Source organism: Schistocerca americana, chromosome X (genome assembly GCF_021461395.2).
Source record: "Schistocerca americana isolate TAMUIC-IGC-003095 chromosome X, iqSchAmer2.1, whole genome shotgun sequence".
NCBI lineage: Eukaryota > Metazoa > Arthropoda > Insecta > Orthoptera > Acrididae > Schistocerca > Schistocerca americana.
Genome location: NC_060130.1, coordinates 992,277,808 through 992,296,685, shown reverse-complemented (window position 1 = coordinate 992,296,685; position 18,878 = coordinate 992,277,808). Strand labels below are relative to the sequence as shown.

Sequence of the window (18,878 nt, the reverse complement as noted above, 5' to 3'; positions counted from 1 at the left end):
TGGCAACAGCCTGAAGCTGTGTGACCGAAGCCAACACTGCCTAAAGCTGGGCGCGAAGGGATGCCAACTCAGCCTGCATCCGAACACAGCAGTTGCAGTCCCTATCCATGCTAAAAACTGTTGTGCAAAGAACGTCTGAACTAATCTACAGAGAGCGCAAACAAATCGACACAAAATTTAAACGGTTATTAAAATACAAGAGTGCCTAGTAAATGCAGTAATGCTGCTACTTGCGCACTGCTGACACACTGCTCGGCGGCGGAAGGAGACTATGCGATTTTACACTATTCAGGTACTAAAACGCGATGCTACAACTCTCAAATACTGTAATACGCCCGAAATTTATGAATTAAACAATGCAAGTACCAAAAACACGCAAAGAAATTAAGAATTAAACTATGTAATAAATGAGTGAGCTAGGAGTATACGACTTGCTGCTGCAGCTGCTTATCCAACGGCGGCAGGGAGCACACTGATAAGATCCATTACGCCATACTTCGTAATCTGTGCCCTGAAGTGAAAGGACAGTTCGTCTTTTGTTTCAGTCAGGTTGGGTTTGATGGTTTGGAATGTTAATTCCATTCTGGAAACCAGGCAAGGACAGTAGCACTCCTAACACTTACTGGAGTTTGGCCCTTACCAGTTGAATAAGACTCTTGAACACAAGGGCAACTGCTGCCTCATCTGGCTGCCCGAATCCCGAGATCACCTGAGCTGTTCCCAGTGCGGTTTCAGGCACTTCTGTTCCAACCTTGACAGCTTAATTCTGCTGGAGATACCGATACAGTAGTCCTTCTTACCCTGAAACCATTTGTCTAGTGTGTTTTTTGACCTCAAAAAAGCACACAACACTACTTGGAGATAAAACATTCTTTGCCAACTACATGAATGGGGCTACATGGATGCTTGCCAGTTCTTATCCAATTTTTTCTTGAAGACAAGCATTTTCGATATTACATTGACAATGCCTTGTCTGACTGATGTATTCAAGAGAATGGGATACCCCAAGGCAGGTCCTTAATGTCACATTGTTGGCCATTGCTATCAGTGGCATTTCCTCCACAGTCAGGAGCCCTGTCAAATGCTCTGTTTGTGGATGGCTTTGCAATCTTCTACTGACAGGGTTTTTAAAGTGCATCTTCTGGAACACTTTGAAAATTATGATGCGGAATTATGTAGCATTCTGATGGCACTGGAGAGGATTGACAGACATCACCATACAAGGTTTCTTGTCTGTTCAGACTCGCTTAGTGCACTAAAAGCTCTTTACCAAATGTATCCAGTATACCAGCTGATTCAACTCATCCATGATTCCTTACAGCAGCTCCAGCACCATGGCTAGGAGATGATCTTTTGCTGGGTACCCGGTCACATACCGATACAGGGAAACAACATGGCTGACAGTCACCAAGGAAGCATGTCAGAATGGTGCTGTCTGTCAATGTCCCATCCCATTGCAAGCCATCATCTCATTTTCTGACACACACATCATGAATCAGTGGGAGACTGAATGGTTGCAGGTGACAAAAAACAAACAGCAGTCGCTCAAATCGACCACACAGGCATGGTGAGCTTCATGTCAACCTCACTGCTGGAAGGAGGTGCTGCTTATCAGACTGCACATTGGATATATCCCTTTAATACAGGGCTTCCTCCCCTGGTGGGAGGATCCACCCCTCTGTGCAGTTCATGGTGTGAGACTATCAGTTCAGCATATTTTGGAAACATGTGTCTTATATACTGATATTAGGGCAACCCTGTCTCAATGGAGATCTGCCCACCATCCTGACTGATACTGATTCCAATGTTACAAGAGTGGTAAAATTTTGTGAACAGTCAGGCTTCATCCTAAATTGGTGGGGAAGGGAGGCAGACTTTAGTATTTTATAAATTGCTCGGGGAAAGCCTTCGTCCCCTTCCACGAGATTGGCATAATTGGCATGCTGACTTTTCGTCGGGGGCTGATGACCATGATGTTGAGTGCCCCTCACCTCAAATCATTGTCGTAGTCATCATCCACCTGATCCAGTGCCGCATCCCAGCCCACCTGCCTCACTGCATTTCCAGCTTGTGTGTTCAGCCAGCACAATGTAGGTGCACAGGTGTGTGTGTGTGTGTGTGTGTGTGTGTGTGTGTGCGTGCGTGCGTGCGTGCGCGTGTGCGCATGCCAGAACTTTCCTATAAATGTATCATATTTTTAATTTTAAATTATTAAAAAAATTATTGTAATTGTTGGTGATCCCGTTCATTAGCTTCAAAAAATTTTGATTTCAGGTGTCGTCACAGGGACGTTTTGTCGGGTTGTTCACAAGATACCAACGTACGAATACCTCCAACAGGAGCAAGCCTAACAATCAAAAGAATCATGCAACATCATTATCAGGAAGCTGCCGACCATATTCTCCCTCGCCTACCAGCCGCTCAAGCAGTGATGGTGTTAGTGTTAATAGTTTCGGAAGCGATGGCTCATTTTCTAATAACACAGCAATTGGCGGTAATGCTTCAATATTTGAAAGTGGTTTTGAAGAAGACTTTGATTTCTGGCTTTCAACATCTACAAAGCCACAAGCAAATGAACAAAATGATCCTTGGAAAGTAACACAGCAAGACCCATTCTCACCACCTCCGCAGACACCGCAACAGATGGTACATAGTGCGAGTTTCCCTGTACAGAAGTTGAACACTAGCTCCTGGTTTGATGAGCTTAGTAAGCCAATTCCACCAGCTCCTTCTACACTAAAAAGTGCACCCTTGTATGGGTCAGTGCCGACTATTATCCGTCCTAAACCAAATCGGTCTACACAGCCTCCAAAACTTGTACAAAATGGAGCAACAGAGAAAAAATTTCAAAGTCACTCACTGCAGCACGCATTTTCGGCACTCACATTGTCTGACACTTCTGTGAAGCTGAACACTCAAGAAACTGAAGAGACCAGTGATTACGAGGACCAAGATGACTGGGAACCACCGATGCCTTCCATTCCACCACCCCCGCCGCCACCTGAAGTTGTAGAAGAGCTGGCGAAAATTGCACCACCAGTTCCACCTAAACCACTACCACAGGTACGTTCTTGCAAATTGATATTTTTTCAAAACTGGTATTAACAAGTAGCCATTGTCTCCCATGATCTTGGAACTAAAGTTCTCTTTGCTGGGATTTTTGAAGGAAATGGAAAAGAAATGATAGGAGTAAACTAGAAGAATAAATCAAATAGAATGCATTATAGAAATAACAGTGTTTTGGACCAGGAGGATTGTGTGACTGAAAGGCATGTTGTTGGGAGGTTCCTATTTGCACTACTCAGAGAAACTGGTGTTGGTGAATGGATTGAATGGATGCAGAGGATAAGGGGTTGTGAAGTAGCCATTCATCTTGTAGTAAAAAAAAAAAAAAAAAAAAAAAAAAAAAAAAACATGGTCTGCCATATTGTACATATTGTGGTCGAACTTATCTTTCGTGACAAGTTCTCAGTGCCCATTGGATGGGTGGTAGGGACTACGTAACAAGTTTTGTAGAGATTCATTGATGTTTATATACGATGTGTCTGCTTTCGCTAGTGGCCATATGTCTGACAGTACACAATAGACTGGTGACAATGCAAGCATCACAATCAGCTATGGCACCATGTTATGTTCCCTTTGGTTCGTTCCACTGACAGCTGCCGATTGGAGTGCCATTGCTTCGGATATGTGTTGCCAGATCCACTTTGCAGAAAATTGGAATTTAAGACAAGCAGGGCCTAAAATTGTGAGAGAAAAATGAAAATATATACATTTTGAAGCATTAGAAAAGCATTAGAAAAGTGTTCCGCATATGATGAATAAAGTTGGTACACTGGTACTAAGAAGTACTGTTTTGTTCATCAAAAGTACAAACATTATCCAGTTAACAATTATTTCTGTCACTCACCAGGATAAATTTACAAGTTACTTAAACATTAATAATCAACTTTTAACATGCAGAATCAACAGTTAGGCTTTTCAAGCACACAAGGTCTTCTCTTCACTCAACCTCAGCCATCTTGCGGTTATTTTGATTGAACACATGCACAATAGAAATACAGCCATCAGTGAGAAATAGCTATGCATGCACAAGCAGGAAGAAAACTGGGTTTTGGCGAACTGTAGTTGTGAAGTCAGTCGGGTATCTGGCACTGTTATATACAGGGTGGACCAGGATTTCTAGTACTTCCCAGCCCCTTGTGGCCTAGTGGCTTAATGCTGTACCAGAGGTCACAGGTTTGAAATCTGTCTTGGGCGTGAATGTTCATGTTTGTTTTTGTATCTAGTGTAACATATCTTGCAAGTACTATGGGTGACTGTTGTTCCCGGAACCAATTTGCAGAAAATAAAGACAGGTGGTTAAAAATGTCAGTGCAAAGCCTTAAACAGCAGGACACCATTAAAACATAAATTTTCAATCATTAAGTGACTACATTAACTTAGTCCTATTTAAAAAGTTGATACAGTGGCACATCTATGTGAAGTGACTTAATATCTATCTAAAGTAGGCCTAGGCAACAAATTTATCTACAATTAAATCAACATACGTACTCTATAAGCCACTGTGTGGTGCGTTATGGAGGGTATCCTGTACCAGTACCAGTCATTTCCTTTTCTGTTCCACTCACAACTAGACTGAGGGGGAAACACTTGTCCGTAGGCCTCGGTGCGAGCCCTGATCTCTCTGGTCTTATATTAGTGGTCCTTACATGAAATGTATGTAGGTGGCAGTAGAATCTTTCTGGAGTCGGCCTCAAATGCTGGTTCTGTAAATGTTCTCAATAGTGTTCCTCAAAAAGACTGTTGTCTTCTCTCCAGTGATTCCTATTCGAGTCCCTGAAGCATCTCCATAATACTTGTGTGTAGTTTAAACCTACTGGTAACAAATCTAGCAGCCCGCCTCTCAATTGCTTTGACATCTTTGTTTAAACTGACCTGGTGTGAATCCCAAATTTTCGAACAGTACTGCACAGTGAGGCACACTAGTGTCCTATGTGCTGTCTCCTTTACATAGGGACCATACTTTCCTAAAATTCTCCCAATAATCCGAAGTCAACCATTTGCCTTCCCTACTACAGTCCTTACACTGAGGTGACAAAAGTAACAGGATACCTCCTAATATTGTGTCGGACCTCCTTTTGCTCAGCATAGTGCAGCAACTCGATGTGGCATGTACTCAACAAGTCGTTGGAAGCCCGCTGCTGAAAAATTGAGCTGTGCTGCCTCTATAGCCATCCATAATTGCGAAAGTGTTGCCGGCACAATATTTTGTGTGGCCTGGTGACATGACACATTGTCATTCATAAAAATTCCATTGTTGTTTGGGGACGTGAAGTCCATGAATGGGTGTAAATGGTCTCCAAGTATCCAGAATGAGATTTTCACTCTGCAGCGGAGTGTGCGCTGATATGAAACTTCCTGGCAGATTAAAACTGTGTGCCGGACTGAGGCTCGAACTCGGGACCTTTGCCTTTTGCGGGCATGTGCTTGGTAGAGCCCGCAAAAGACAAAGGTCCTGAGTTCGAGTCTCAGTCCGGCACACAGTTTTAATCTGCCAGGAAGTTTCGGTCTCCAAGTAGTCGAACACATTAATTTTCAGTCAATGATCACTTCAGTTGAACCAGAGGACCCAGTCCATTCTGTGGAAATACAACTGACACCATTGTGGAGCCACCACCAGCTTGCACAGTGCCTTGTTGACAACTTGGGTCCATGACTTTGTGGGGGCTGTGCCACTCTTGAACCCTACCATCAGCTCTTACCAACTGAAATCTGGACTCATCTGACCAGGCCATAGTTTTTGAGCCTAATTCATGCAGTGTTGCTATCTGTTAAATAAGCACTGATAACTCTACACAAATGCCACTGCTCTGTCGTTAAGTGAAGGCCGTTGGCCACTGCCGTTGTCTGTGGTGATAGGTAATGCTTGAAATTTTGTATTTTCGGCACACTCTTGACACTTTGTTTCTCGGAGTGTTGAATTCACCGACGATTTCTGAAATGGAATGTCCCATGTGTCTACCTCCAACTACCATTCCACATTCAGAGTCTGTTAATTCCTGTCGTGTGCCCGTAATCATGCCAGCAACCTTTTCACGTGAATCGTCCGAGTAAAAATGACAGCTCTGCCAATGCACCATCCATTCATATCTTGTGTGTGTGATACGAGGGTGGTTTGAAAAGTTCTCGGAATCACCACGAGAATTCAGAGCTTGCGCGACAAGTTCTCCGTGTGATATTCATTGGACTGTTGCCTGTAAACACGTGCCACGTCAGTGCTCTCGGAAGAGAGCTGTGGCGGTGATGTGGCTCTGTTGTTCCCGCGTAGTGATTAGCGATGATGGAAATATCGAGATTCGAGCAGTGATTAAGTACTTCGTAAAGAAAGGTATGAAAGCAAAGGACATTCATGCCAATTTCCGGAATACACTTGGGGACTCTGCTCCTTCATATTCAACTGTTGCCAAGTGGACAAATGAATTTAAATTTGGTCGGGAGAGCTTAGGTATTGATCCGCACAGTGGTCGGCCAAGATGTGTCACTACTCCAGAAATCACTGCTAAAGTGCACAAAATGGTCATGGGCGATTGCTGATTGAAAGTGCGTGAAATTGTTCATGCTTGCCAGATGTCATCTGAAAGGTATATCACATTTTAACTGAAGAATTAGAAACGAAAAAATTATGTGCAAGACGAGTGCCGTGACTCTTGGTGTGTGTCCGCACACGTGTGCTGTCGCCATGGCAATATTACACGAACTAGGGTATGCATTGTTGCCACATCTGCTTTATTGACCTGATATGGCTGCATCAGACTTCCATATCTTCCCAAAACTGAAAATTTTCCTCGATGGATGAAGATTCATTTCAAACGAAGAATTGATAGCCGGAGTTGACAACTATTTTGCAGGCCTGGAGGAAACTCATTTTCGAGGTGAGATCAAGGCATTGGAACATCGTCGGACCAAGTGCATTAATCTACAAGGAGGTTCGCAGGAGAGCTTCTGTAAAGTTTGGAAGGTAGGAGACGAGGTACTGGCAGAAGTAAAGCTGTGAGTACCGGGCGTGAGTCGTGCTTCGGTAGCTCAGTTGGTAGAGCACTTGCCCGCGAAAGGCAAAGGTCCCGAGTTCGAGTCTCGGTCGGGCACACAGTTTTAATCTGCCAGGAAGTTTCATATCAGCGCACACTCCGCTGCAGAGTGAAAATCTCATTCTGATAAACATTATTGGTTGCTGTGACACTTTGTACACCTTATCAACAGTTATCACCAGCCTTCACACCAAACCCATCATAATTATTACCCACAAAAACAGACTTGCTTGTTTCCACAACTACATCAACATCTTTGTTTCTGCTGATCCTATCATCACAATTAGAGCACACACATTCATTTATAGGAGTTTCCTTCATCACACCTGCACATATTTATGGTATTGAACACAGTAATGCTACCACCACTTGAGTTGCAATTCTTTTAGATTCAATCTGTTCAAACAGTCTTCCAATGTAAAAATTGTCATTCATTGCATCATTTTTAATTCTATTATCTTTGCCCATATTTTGCTTGCTGTTATGTTTATTTGCACCATCCCAAAGCTCGGTGTTACTGCGAATGTTGACCATGGAACATATATTATTCCCCATCCCCTCCCCCCTTTACCATCAGATCCATTAGCTTTATTTTTGGTCCATTCTCCAATATTCATGTCCCACCTCAGGCCATAGTTGGGACCCATCCTAGTTTTTTTGTTTGATTGCTAGCCATTTCCCCTTTCTGTGGACCAGTGAACATTGAATATAGCTTCATTCTGCCTTTCCCTCTCATAAGAATTTGGTTGTTTTACCAATCAAACCATTGCCAGTTTTCTTGAAAATGACCTTGGTTCCTCTTATCAGGAAATTGCTGATGCTTTCGATTAATATAGACTGAAGTGCCAAAGAAGCTGGTATAGGCATTCATATTCAAATACAGAGGTTTGTAAACAGGGAGAATATGGCACTGCGATTGGCAATGCCTATATAGGCAACTAGTGTCTGGCACAGTTGTTAGATCAGTTACTGCTGCTACAGTGGCCAGTTATCAAGATTTAAGTGAGTTTGAACATGGTGTTATAGTCTGTGCATGAGCGATCGGACACAGCATCTCTGGGTAGAGATGAAGTGGGATTTTCCCATGTACCATGAATAGCAGGAATCCATGAAACATCAAATCTCCGACACTGCTGGGGCCAGAGAAAGATCCTGCAAGAACAGGACCAACAACAACTGAAGAAATTCATTAAACATGACAGAAGTGCAACCCTTCCGCAAATCACTGAATATTTCTGTGTTGGGTCATCAATAAGTGTCAGTGTGCGAACCATTCAACAAAACATCATCAATATGGGCTTTTAGAGCTGAAGGCCCTCTCGTGTACCCTTGATGACTGCAAGACACAAAGCTTTACACCTCACCTGGGTCCGTCAACACCGACATTGGACTGTTGATGACTGGAAACATGTTGCCTCATTGGACAAGTCTTGTTTCAAATTGTATCAAGCATATGGACGTGTACGGGTATGGAGACAACCTTATGAATCCATAGAGGCTGCATGTCAGCAGGGAACTGTTCAAGCTGGTGGAAGCTCTGTAATGGTGTGGGGTGTGTGCAGTCAGTTGAAGTGAAATGAAACCCCTGATACGTCTAGGTATGATTCTGACAGGTGACATGTACGTAAGCATCCTGTCTGATCACCTGATTCCATTCATGTCCATTGTGCATTCTGACAAACTTGGGCAATTCCAGCAGGACAATGTGACACCCCAAACGTCCAGAATTGCTACAGAGTGGCACCAGGAACACTTCCACTGGCCATGAAACTCCTCAGACATGTGTATTATTGAGCATATCTGGAATGCCTTGCAATGTGCTGTTCAGAAGAGATCTCCACCTCCTTCGTACTCTTACGGATTTATGGACAGCCCTGCGGGATTCATGGTGTCAGTTCCCTCCAGCAGTGCTTCAGACATCGGTGGAGACCATGCCACATTGTGTTGCGGCACTTCTGCATGCTCGCGGGGGCCTTACACGATATTAGGCAGGTGTACCAGTTTCTTTGGCTCTTCAGTGTATTTGCCTTGGCGTCCACGCTAGTTACAGTTGTTTCCACTTCATCTTCTGTTTTCTTCCATTACCTGTAAATTATAGCTCTCACCATTTGCACTGCCATTTTTGTCCATTGCTGGTTCATAAGGTGTTGTCAAACTTTTCCACATAATCCAAGGATGATTCAGTTTAATCAGTATGACTGTAAACTAAATTTCACTTAAGTGACTCGGGTAAACATCTTATTGTCTCCTTGCTATTTCTGTATGCAGGTGCATTCAAAAATTAGTTTTGTAATCTTATCTGCTTCATCTTGCTCTAATATTTATTGAGGAGATACTTCTTTAGCACACTATAACTAAATCACATTAGAGTTTTGGTTTACCGAAGTTTGCGCAGAATCCTACGAACTTAATTTTTGTGTTGTCCCACATTGATGATACCTGTTGTCACTGAAAATGCTTTCAACACAGGTTGCTGCAAGACAGGCTGAATGTAAGGCATGCAAGACTTATTTATTACATTTAGCAATTTCAAGGTGGCTTGCCACTTCCACTAACTTTGAATCAAAACTTAAAATGAGGGAAAGGCAACCATAGTGCATTCACACACACACACACACACACACACACACACATGCGTGACACCCCACAGACACACAAATGCATGTGGAGTGTGTGTGTGTGTGTGTGTGTGTGTGTGTGTTTGTGTTTGTGTTTGTGTTTGTGTGTGTGTGTGTGTGTGTGTGTGTGTGTGTGTGTGTGTGTTATTGCTGGAAAAAGAGCTGGTGCTCAAAAGCTAGTGTGAATGATGTTTTCTGTTAAGTGTTATTGTGCTCCATGGTTTGGTCCACTATATATGAGTGGTTGCCTCTTATTTTACTCTATCCAGGAATTTTCATTATTGTTATTAATTATCTTAAGTTTCCATAGAACGTTATAATTCAGAATTCATATGCCTAATATTGCCACTAAATTTGTCATGAGGAGATATAACTTCTTTCTCCTCGTCGTCGCACAGCAACTTATTCTTTCTCATGTCCTCCCTTAAATTCTCCTTCAGCACTTCCAACGCGGGAGCAAACATCTTTTCAACTTTTACGAACTTAACTTCCAGCCCCTTCAATTTATCAGTCATGCTGCTTTCAATTACGATGAATTTATCATTAAACACCCCAACTTATTTTTAAATTTTGAGTCCACAGCCTTGAATTTATTCTGAGTCTAGGAATTCAGATTTGGTGAGTGCGACTTTACAGCTCCATATTGTGAATTTAACTATCCTAATTTGTTTTAAAATTGTGAGTTTAATTCCCCTAATTAACTCAAAATGGGCTTACTGGCTCACCAGCTGCCTTCTCCGAATCAGTCATTCTGTGATTTCTTAATCTGGTCTTCCATGGCTGACAACACTACTCATGGTACACAAAAGTATGGTAGTAGCTCTACTTAACTTATTTAGACAGTCTCAAAGTCACCTTCATTGTGTACCAATGCAGTACCTCGAACTTGGGCATTGATGTGACCATGGCACTAGTCTGATGAGGTACAACAACACGGACAACTCTGTAGGTTGGAAACGACATGAAGTTTTCGATTGCTGGCTGCAGTGAAGTGTTGTCTCATACTGCTGAAGTGATGACTGGAATGATCTGAACTCTCAGATGGTGGATGCATTGCCTGCGGCATTGCGATGTCTCAGGTGCTGAGTGATGTTTGCTGCTGCTCAGTTATTTTCTCTAAAATTGTCCCGGTGGTACTGTCCATGAGTCTGCTTGCTAAATTTCAATTAATCTGGGTTGATCCGCCATTTACTAGCTACCATCCTGTTTTGATAAGTTTCTCTGAAGGGGAACATAAATGCACAATTGGGTTTACCTGATTTAGATGAATCAGATGTAGTGTAGAGCCTGGTCACTCACTGCTGCAAAACACTTCGTACTTAAAAAGGTAACAATTCTACAAGTCCTTTGCAGACTTTTAACTGCAGCATAAATAAAAGAATGTACTGGAGTTGTTCGGAACAAATAAGCTAGATGACATGATGAATACTTTGAACTTCAGTAGATTATTCACTGAAAAACAGTTGTAGAAGTGGCATTAGTTATTTCAGTAAACTCTAGCAGGCAGAGTCTCCGAAAACAGACTCAGTTTCTATCATAATTCATGATTAGTATACTATACAGTTATTTCTACTATTTTTATGAACACATGTCCCCGTAACACTCGTGGAAAAATTCTTCTTGTCTTCCCTCTAGGAATTCCAACTCGAGTTCCCAAAGCATCTCTGTAATACTTCTATGTTGATTGAACCTACCAGTAACAAATCTAGCAGCCTGCCTCTGATTTGCTTTGGTGTCTTCCTTTGAACATCACAGGATTGTTTTTCCTACTCTTCTGCATTAACTTTATTTCTCTACATTTAGAGCAAGCTGCCATTCATCACACCAGCTAGAAATTTTGTCTAAGTCATCTTGTATCATCCTACAGTCACTCAACAATGACACGTTCCCATATGCCATGTCACCAGCAAATAGCTGCAGATTGTTGCTCACCCTGCCTGTCAGATCATTCATTTATATACAGCAAATACGAATGGCCCTATCACACTTCCCTGGGGCATTCCTGGCAGTACCTTTGTCTCTGATGAACACTCACTGTAAAGGTCAGTGTACTAGGTTTTATTACTTAAGAAGGTTTTGAAGCACTCATATATCTGGGAACCTATTCTGTATGCTCGTACCTTCATTAACAGCCTGTGGTGGGGCACAGTCTCGAACACTTTCCGGAAATATGGAATGTGCCTGTTGCTCTTCATCCACGATTTGCATGATATCACGTGAGGAAGGGGCAAGTGGAATTCTGCAATGCTTTCTAAACCTGTGCTGATTTGTGGACAGAATTTCTGAATTTTGTTTTTAAACCATGGTGGGTCTTTTCCATCCATAATTCACTTGCCTGGCCCATGCTTCTCCAGGACCTGATTTGAAATCCATATAAACTTTACCAGTAATTCCTGTACATTCATCATACTGGAGCTAAATGATGTGGATTCATTTTCTAAGTGGGATGTTAAAAACTGTTTATGTGCTTTTTTTCACATTGTGTGTGGGCTGTCAAACTAGCTTTGCAAGACAGTTTTAACAATAAATTGTCGAAGTATTTGTAACAAATTTCTTGAATTTACTGCCCTCTAGAAAAGTTCTCGTGCTCAAATTATTCTCAGAATTGAGAGCTGGCTGAAACCTGAAGTAAAAAGCTCTGAAATATTGAGTGATACATGGACGATATATCAAAAAGACAGATTAGATGCCATAGAAGGGGGAGTGTTCACTGCAGTCAATAAAAATATTGTCTGTTCAGGTCGAAGTTGAGCCTGACTGTGAGGTTACCTGGATGCATGTAAACTCAAGTTAATTTTCAGATGTTTTTACCAGCCACCCAGTTCCACATTGACAGTTTTAGAATCATACAAAGAAAGTTTACTCTCAGAGTAGCACAGAACTAGTCAGGTAATGCAATATTAGTTGGAGGCAGTTTAATCTACGAGTACAGACTGATATGTATATGGATTCGATAGAAAGTGCAGTCTTTGTGAAGTACTTTTGAAGTTTGCATTTTACATGGTGTGATTTCCCTGTGTGCTTATTGACTGTCAAGCATTCATCAGAGGGCCTCAAACTACCACTTGGGAGGGGGAGTGCACTTCACAAGTACTCTGTTATGTGAGTAGCTGCTTTTTTTATATAGTGGACCCGTGGCCTAAAGAGGGGAGTTCAACAACACTCCAGTATAGCACAGGTCCAGAATCAGTGAACCTTTTGTTGAGGCCCTCCACTTGGCTGCCAACCAAAGGACCCCGATCAGTTCAAAGACCGATGCTGCAAATTGTGAGCTCTACTTGCACCTCATGCATGAGGCCAGCAGCCTTTACCACTTGAACCAGCTGCCCATATGAGTTTAGGATAGCCTCAGAACCCAAGTGAGAGACGTAATTTGTGCAGATGTGAGCAGCAACTTGCAGAGGACTGCAACCATCTTCTTGATAGCTGTTGGCAGGGGCCCCTTCACATCTCGGATGAGGCCCCCTTGCAGACATACAGAGTGTACATTGGATTTCTTTCTGGCCTTGGACACTATTTCCATAATGGGCTCCGTAACGTGCCTAACATTTTTGCTCCCGATGACTAGCAAGCTCCTTTCCTTGTGTACATGCTCGGATCCTGCTGAAGAAGTGGCCACCTGTGCACTCACAAGGTGAATGGGCAAGGCCAGACAGCCAGCCTCCACCTAGAGCAACAGAAATGTGTTATGACCTGCCACTCACCCTGTGGTGAGGGCGGGTCCACTGTGTAAGGTACACTGCAAGAAGCCTTGGTGGCAGAGCCTGTAGGCGAAATAAGTGACACCTTAGATGTCCTGTGGAACTTGCCAGATTCCTAACCTCACTATACCCTGAGACAGCAGCCTTAAGTTGACTGACTGTGGCCAAAATAGTCTTCAGGTATTGCAAACTGTGGCCAGCTCTTCATGTGTCTGCATGCATCATGCACACATCCTATTCATCCTAGTACTACTAACTTAAGAATTAACTATAAAAGCACACACAGACAGGAAAATAGAAAACATGCTACCTTTGTGACATGTCAACGAGAGAGGCTGCTGCCTAACTGAATAGTGTTGCTGGTTGTACAAAAGAAATGACCAGTATGTTACACTCTGTGTGAATCTATAGTTTACAGTTACTAAAAGGTGAGATTACACTTGTTAAATACGAAAACTTGCACCTGATTTAAGAAGTAAACAATTTTTAAAATAGGTAAATATGTAACTTGCTGCTCCGCTGGTACATCTCAGGTGGGTACTGGAAACTAAATAGGCTGAGACGAATGGTTGCTGCCTGTTCAAAACAAACAAATGACAACTGCACTGTAGATTGTGCGAATCTACACGTTATAGTGACTGAAACACAAATTTACATGTGGTAATGGCTACAGTGCACTCGTTCGCTGAGGTGGGCAATGTTGGAAACATTATAGTTCAGACGCAACCTCTGTTGGTACAGGGTGAAAACCAGTGAACTATATGGGGAAAAAAAAAAAAAAAAAGAAAAACATAAATTAGTTACAGAATATGGCGTGCAGAAACTTTATTCATCATGTAAATGTTACTACAGATATTCCGATTTAGGTTAGGACATGTTCGATATGCCTGCCATCCTTGGCAATGATGTGGCGCAGGCAAATAGCAAAATGTGCATGACTGCTGAACTGTTGGAACATTGATGTTGTCGATGATCTCCTGAATGACTGTTTTCAGCTCGGCAATGGTTTTGGGTTATTGGTGTACACCTTATCTTTAATATATCCCCACAAAAAGGAGTCGGATGTGTTCAGATCCGGAGGATATGGTGGCCAGTCGAGGCCCATGCCAGTGGCCTCTGGGTACCCCAGAGCCAGAATGCGGTCCCCCAAGTGCTCCTCCAGGACATCAAACACACCACCTGCTTTGATGGGGTCGAGCTCAGTTTTGCATGAACCACATCTTGTCAAAATCAGGGTCACTTTGGATAACGGGGATGAAACCGTCTTCCAAAGCCTCCGTGTACCGTTCGGTAGTCACCATGCCGTCAAGGAATATCGCACCGATTATTCCATGACTGGACATTGGACACTACACAGTCACCCGTTGAGGGTGAAGAGACTTCTCAATCGTGAAATGTGGATGCTCAGTCCCCCAAATGCGCCAATTTTGCTTATTGACGAATCCATCCCAATGAAAGTGGACATTGTTGCTGAGGCAATCCATAATAATTCCCATCATGGCACTAATATGCCACAACAGATTGTTCCTTAACAATGGAAGCAGTCTCATTTCTCATGTGTAGAGGCTGTATGTTGCACCAAGGGCGTGCATGCTGGTCAGAGCGAGAGAGAGAGAAGAGATGGAAAAGAGCCACCGTGGTACAACAACCGAGTTAGAAAACTGCTGCGGAAGCAAAGGGAACTTCACAGCAAACATAAACGTAGCCAAAGCCTTGCAGACAAACAAACATTATGCGAAGTGAAATGTAGTGTGAGGAGGGCTATGCGAGAGGCGTTCAATGAATTCGAAATTGAAGTTCTGTGTACTGACTTGGCAGAAAATCTTAAGAAATTTTGGTCTTATGTCAAAGCGGTAGGTGGATCAAAACAAAATGTCCAGACGCTCTGTGACCAAAATGGTACTGAAACAGAGGATGACAGGCTAAAGGCCGAAATACTAAATGTCTTTTTCCAAAGCTGTTTCACAGAGGAAGACTGCACTGTAATTCCTTCTCTAGATTGTCGCACAGATGACAAAATGGTAGATATTGAAATAGACGACAGAGGGATAAAGAAACAATTAAAATCGCTCAAAAGAGGAAAGGCCACTGGACCTGATGGGACACCAGTTCGATTTTACACAGAGTACGCGAAGGAACTTGCCCCCCTCCTTGCAGCGGTGTACCGTAGGTCTCTAGAAGAGCGTAGCGTTCCAAAGGATTGTAAAAGTGCACAGGTCATCCCCGTTTTCAAGAAGGACGTCGAACAGATGTGCAGAACTGTTGTTGTTGTTGTTGTTGTGGTCTTCAGTCCAGAGACTGGTTTGATACAGCTCTCCATGCTACTCTATCCTGTGCAAGCTTCTTCATCTCCCAGTACTTACTGCAACCTACATCCTCCTGAATCTGCTTAGTGTATTCATCTCTTGGTCTCCCTCTGCGATTTTTACCCTCCACGCTGCCCTCCAGTACTAAATTGGTGACCCCTTGATGCCTCAGAACATGTCCTACCAACCGATCCCTTATTCTAGTCAAGTTGTGCCACAAACTTCTCTTCTCCCCAATCCTATTCAATACCTCCTCATTAGTTACGTGATCTACCCACCTTATCTTCAGCATTCTTCTGTAGCACCACATTTCGAAAGCTTCTATTCTCTTCTTGTCCAAACTATTTATTGTCCATGTTTCACTTCCATACTTGGCTACACTCCATACAAATACTTTCAGAAACGACTTCCTGACACTTAAATCTACACTCGATGTTAACAAATTTCTATTCTTCAGAAACGATTTCCTTGTCATTGCCAGTCTACATTTTATATCCTCTCTACTTCGACCATCATCAGTTATTTTACTCCCTAAATAGCAAAACTCCTTTACTACTTTAAGTGTCTCATTTCCTAATCTAATCCCCTCAGCATCACCCGATTTAATTTGACTACATTCCATTATCCTCGTTTTGCTTTTGTTGATGTTCATCTTATATCCTCCTTTCAAGACACTGTCCATTCCGTTCAACTGCTCTTCCAAGTCCTTTGCTGTCTCTGACAGAATTACAATGTCATCGGCGAACCTCAAAGTTTTTACTTCTTCTCCATGAATTTTAATACCTACTCCGAATTTTTCTTTTGTTTCCTTTACTGCTTGCTCAATATACAGATTGAATAACATCGGGGAGAGGCTACAACCCTGTCTCACTCCTTTCCCAACCACTGCTTCCCTTTCATGCCCCTCGACTCTTATAACTGCCATCTGGTTTCTGTACAAATTGTAAATAGCCTTTCGCTCCCTGTATTTTACCCCTGCCACCTTCAGAATTTGAAAAAGAGTATTCCAGTCAACATTGTCAAAAGCTTTCTCTAAGTCTACAAATGTTAGAAACGTAGGTTTGCCTTTCCTTAATCTAGCTTCTAAGATAAGTCGTAGGGCCAGTATTGCCTCACGTGTTCCAACATTTCTACGGAATCCAAACTGATCTTCCCCGAGGTCCGCTTCTACCAGTTTTTCCATTCGTCTATAAAGAATTCGCGTTAGTATTTTGCAGCTGTGACTTATTAAACTGATAGTTCGGTAATTTTCACATCTGTCAACACCTGCTTTCTTTGGTATTGGAATTATTATATTCTTCTTGAAGTCTGTGGGTATTTCACCTGTCTCATACATCTTGCTCACCAGATGGTAGAGTTTTGTCATGACTGGCTCTCCCAAGGCCATCAGTAGTTCTAATGGAATGTTGTCTTCTCCCGGGGCCTTGTTTCGACTCAGGTCTTTCAGTGCTCTGTCAGACTCTTCACGCAGTATCTTATCTCCCATTTCATCTTCATCTACATCCTCTTCCATTTCCATAATATTGTCCTCAAGTACATCGCCCATGTATAAACCCTCTATATACTCCTTCCACCTTTCTGCCTTCCCTTCTTTGCTTAGAACTGGGTTGCCATCTGAGCTCTTGATATTCATACAAGTGGTTCTCTTCTCTCCAAAGGTCTCTTTAATTTTCCTGTAGGCAGTATCTATCTTACCCCTAGTGAGACAAGCCTCTACATCCTTACATTTGTCCTCTAGCCATCCCTGCTTAGCCATTTTGTACTTTCTGTCGATCTCATTTTTGAGACGTTTGTATTCCCTTTTGCCTGCTTCATTTACTGCATTTTTATATTTTCTCCTTTCATCAATTAACTATATACCTATATACCTATATCTCTAACGTCTATCAATTGTAGAATTTTGGAACACGTATTATGTTCAAGTATAATGACTTTTCTGGTGACTAGAAATCTACTCTCTAGGAATCAACATGGGTTTCGAAAAAGACGATCGTGTGAAACCCAGCTCGCACTATTCGTCCACGAAACTCAGAGGGCCATAGACATGGGTTTCCAGGTAGATGCCGTGTTTCTTGACTTTCGCAGGGCGTTCGATACAGTTCCCCACAGTCGTTTAATGAACAAAGTAAGAGCATATAGACTATCAGACCGATTGTGTGATTGGATTGAAGAGTTCCTAGATAACAGAACGCAGCATGTCATTCTCAATGGAGAGAAGTCTTCCGAAGTAAGAGTGATTTCAGGTGTGCCGCAGGGGAGTGTCATAGGACCGTTGCTATTCACAATGTACATAAATGACCTTGTGGATGACATCGGAAGTTCACTGAGGCTTTTTGTGGATGATGCTGTGGTACATCGAGAGGTTGTAACAATGGAAAATTGTACTGAAATGCAGGAGGATCTGCAGCAAATTGACGCATGGTGCAGGGAATGGCAATTGAGTCTCAATGTAGACAAGTGTAATGTGCTGCGAATACATAGAAAGAAAGATCCCTTATCATTTAGCTACAATATAGCAGGTCAGCAACTGGAAGCAGTTAATTCCATAAATTATCTGGGAGTACGCATTAGGAGTGATTTAAAATGGAATGATCATATAAAGTTGATCGTCGGTAAAGCAGATGCCAGACTGAGATTCATTGGAAGAATCCTGAGGAAATGCAGTCCGAAAACAAAGGAAGTAGGTTACAGTACACTTGTTCGCCCACTGCTTGAATACTGCTCAACAGTGTGGGACCCGTACCAGATAGGATTGATAGAAGAGATAGAGAAGATCCAACGGAGAGCAGTGCGCTTCATTACAGGATCATTTAGTAATCGCGAACGCGTTACGGAGATGATAGATATCTCCAGTGGAGGACTCTGCAGGAGAGATGCTCAGTAGCTCGGTACGGGCTTTTGCTGAAGTTTCGAGAACATACCTTCACCGAGGAGTCAAGCAGTATATCTCGCAAAGAGACCATGAGGATAAAATCAGAGAGATTAGAGCCCACACAGAGGCATACCGACAATCCTTCTTTCCACGAACAATACGAGACTGGAATAGAAGGGAGAACCGATAGAGGTACTCAAGGTACCCTCTGCCACACACTGTCAGGTGGCTTGCGGAGTATGGATGTGGATGTAGATGCAGATGTAGATGTAAATATGTCAATGGAAGTT

At 42.7% G+C, this 18,878-nt stretch overlaps 1 protein-coding gene across 1 annotated transcript in view; it reads left to right on the top strand.

The window, feature by feature from the left end:
• Positions 1 to 18,878, top strand: part of LOC124555763 (SH3 domain-containing protein 19) — an 84,976-nt gene that overhangs the window by 41,265 nt on the left and 24,833 nt on the right. Inside the window, exon 4 of the mRNA XM_047129803.1 lies at positions 2,275 to 3,063. Coding sequence (XP_046985759.1) covers positions 2,275 to 3,063 — 789 coding nt within the window. The remainder of the gene's footprint in view (positions 1 to 2,274; positions 3,064 to 18,878) is intronic.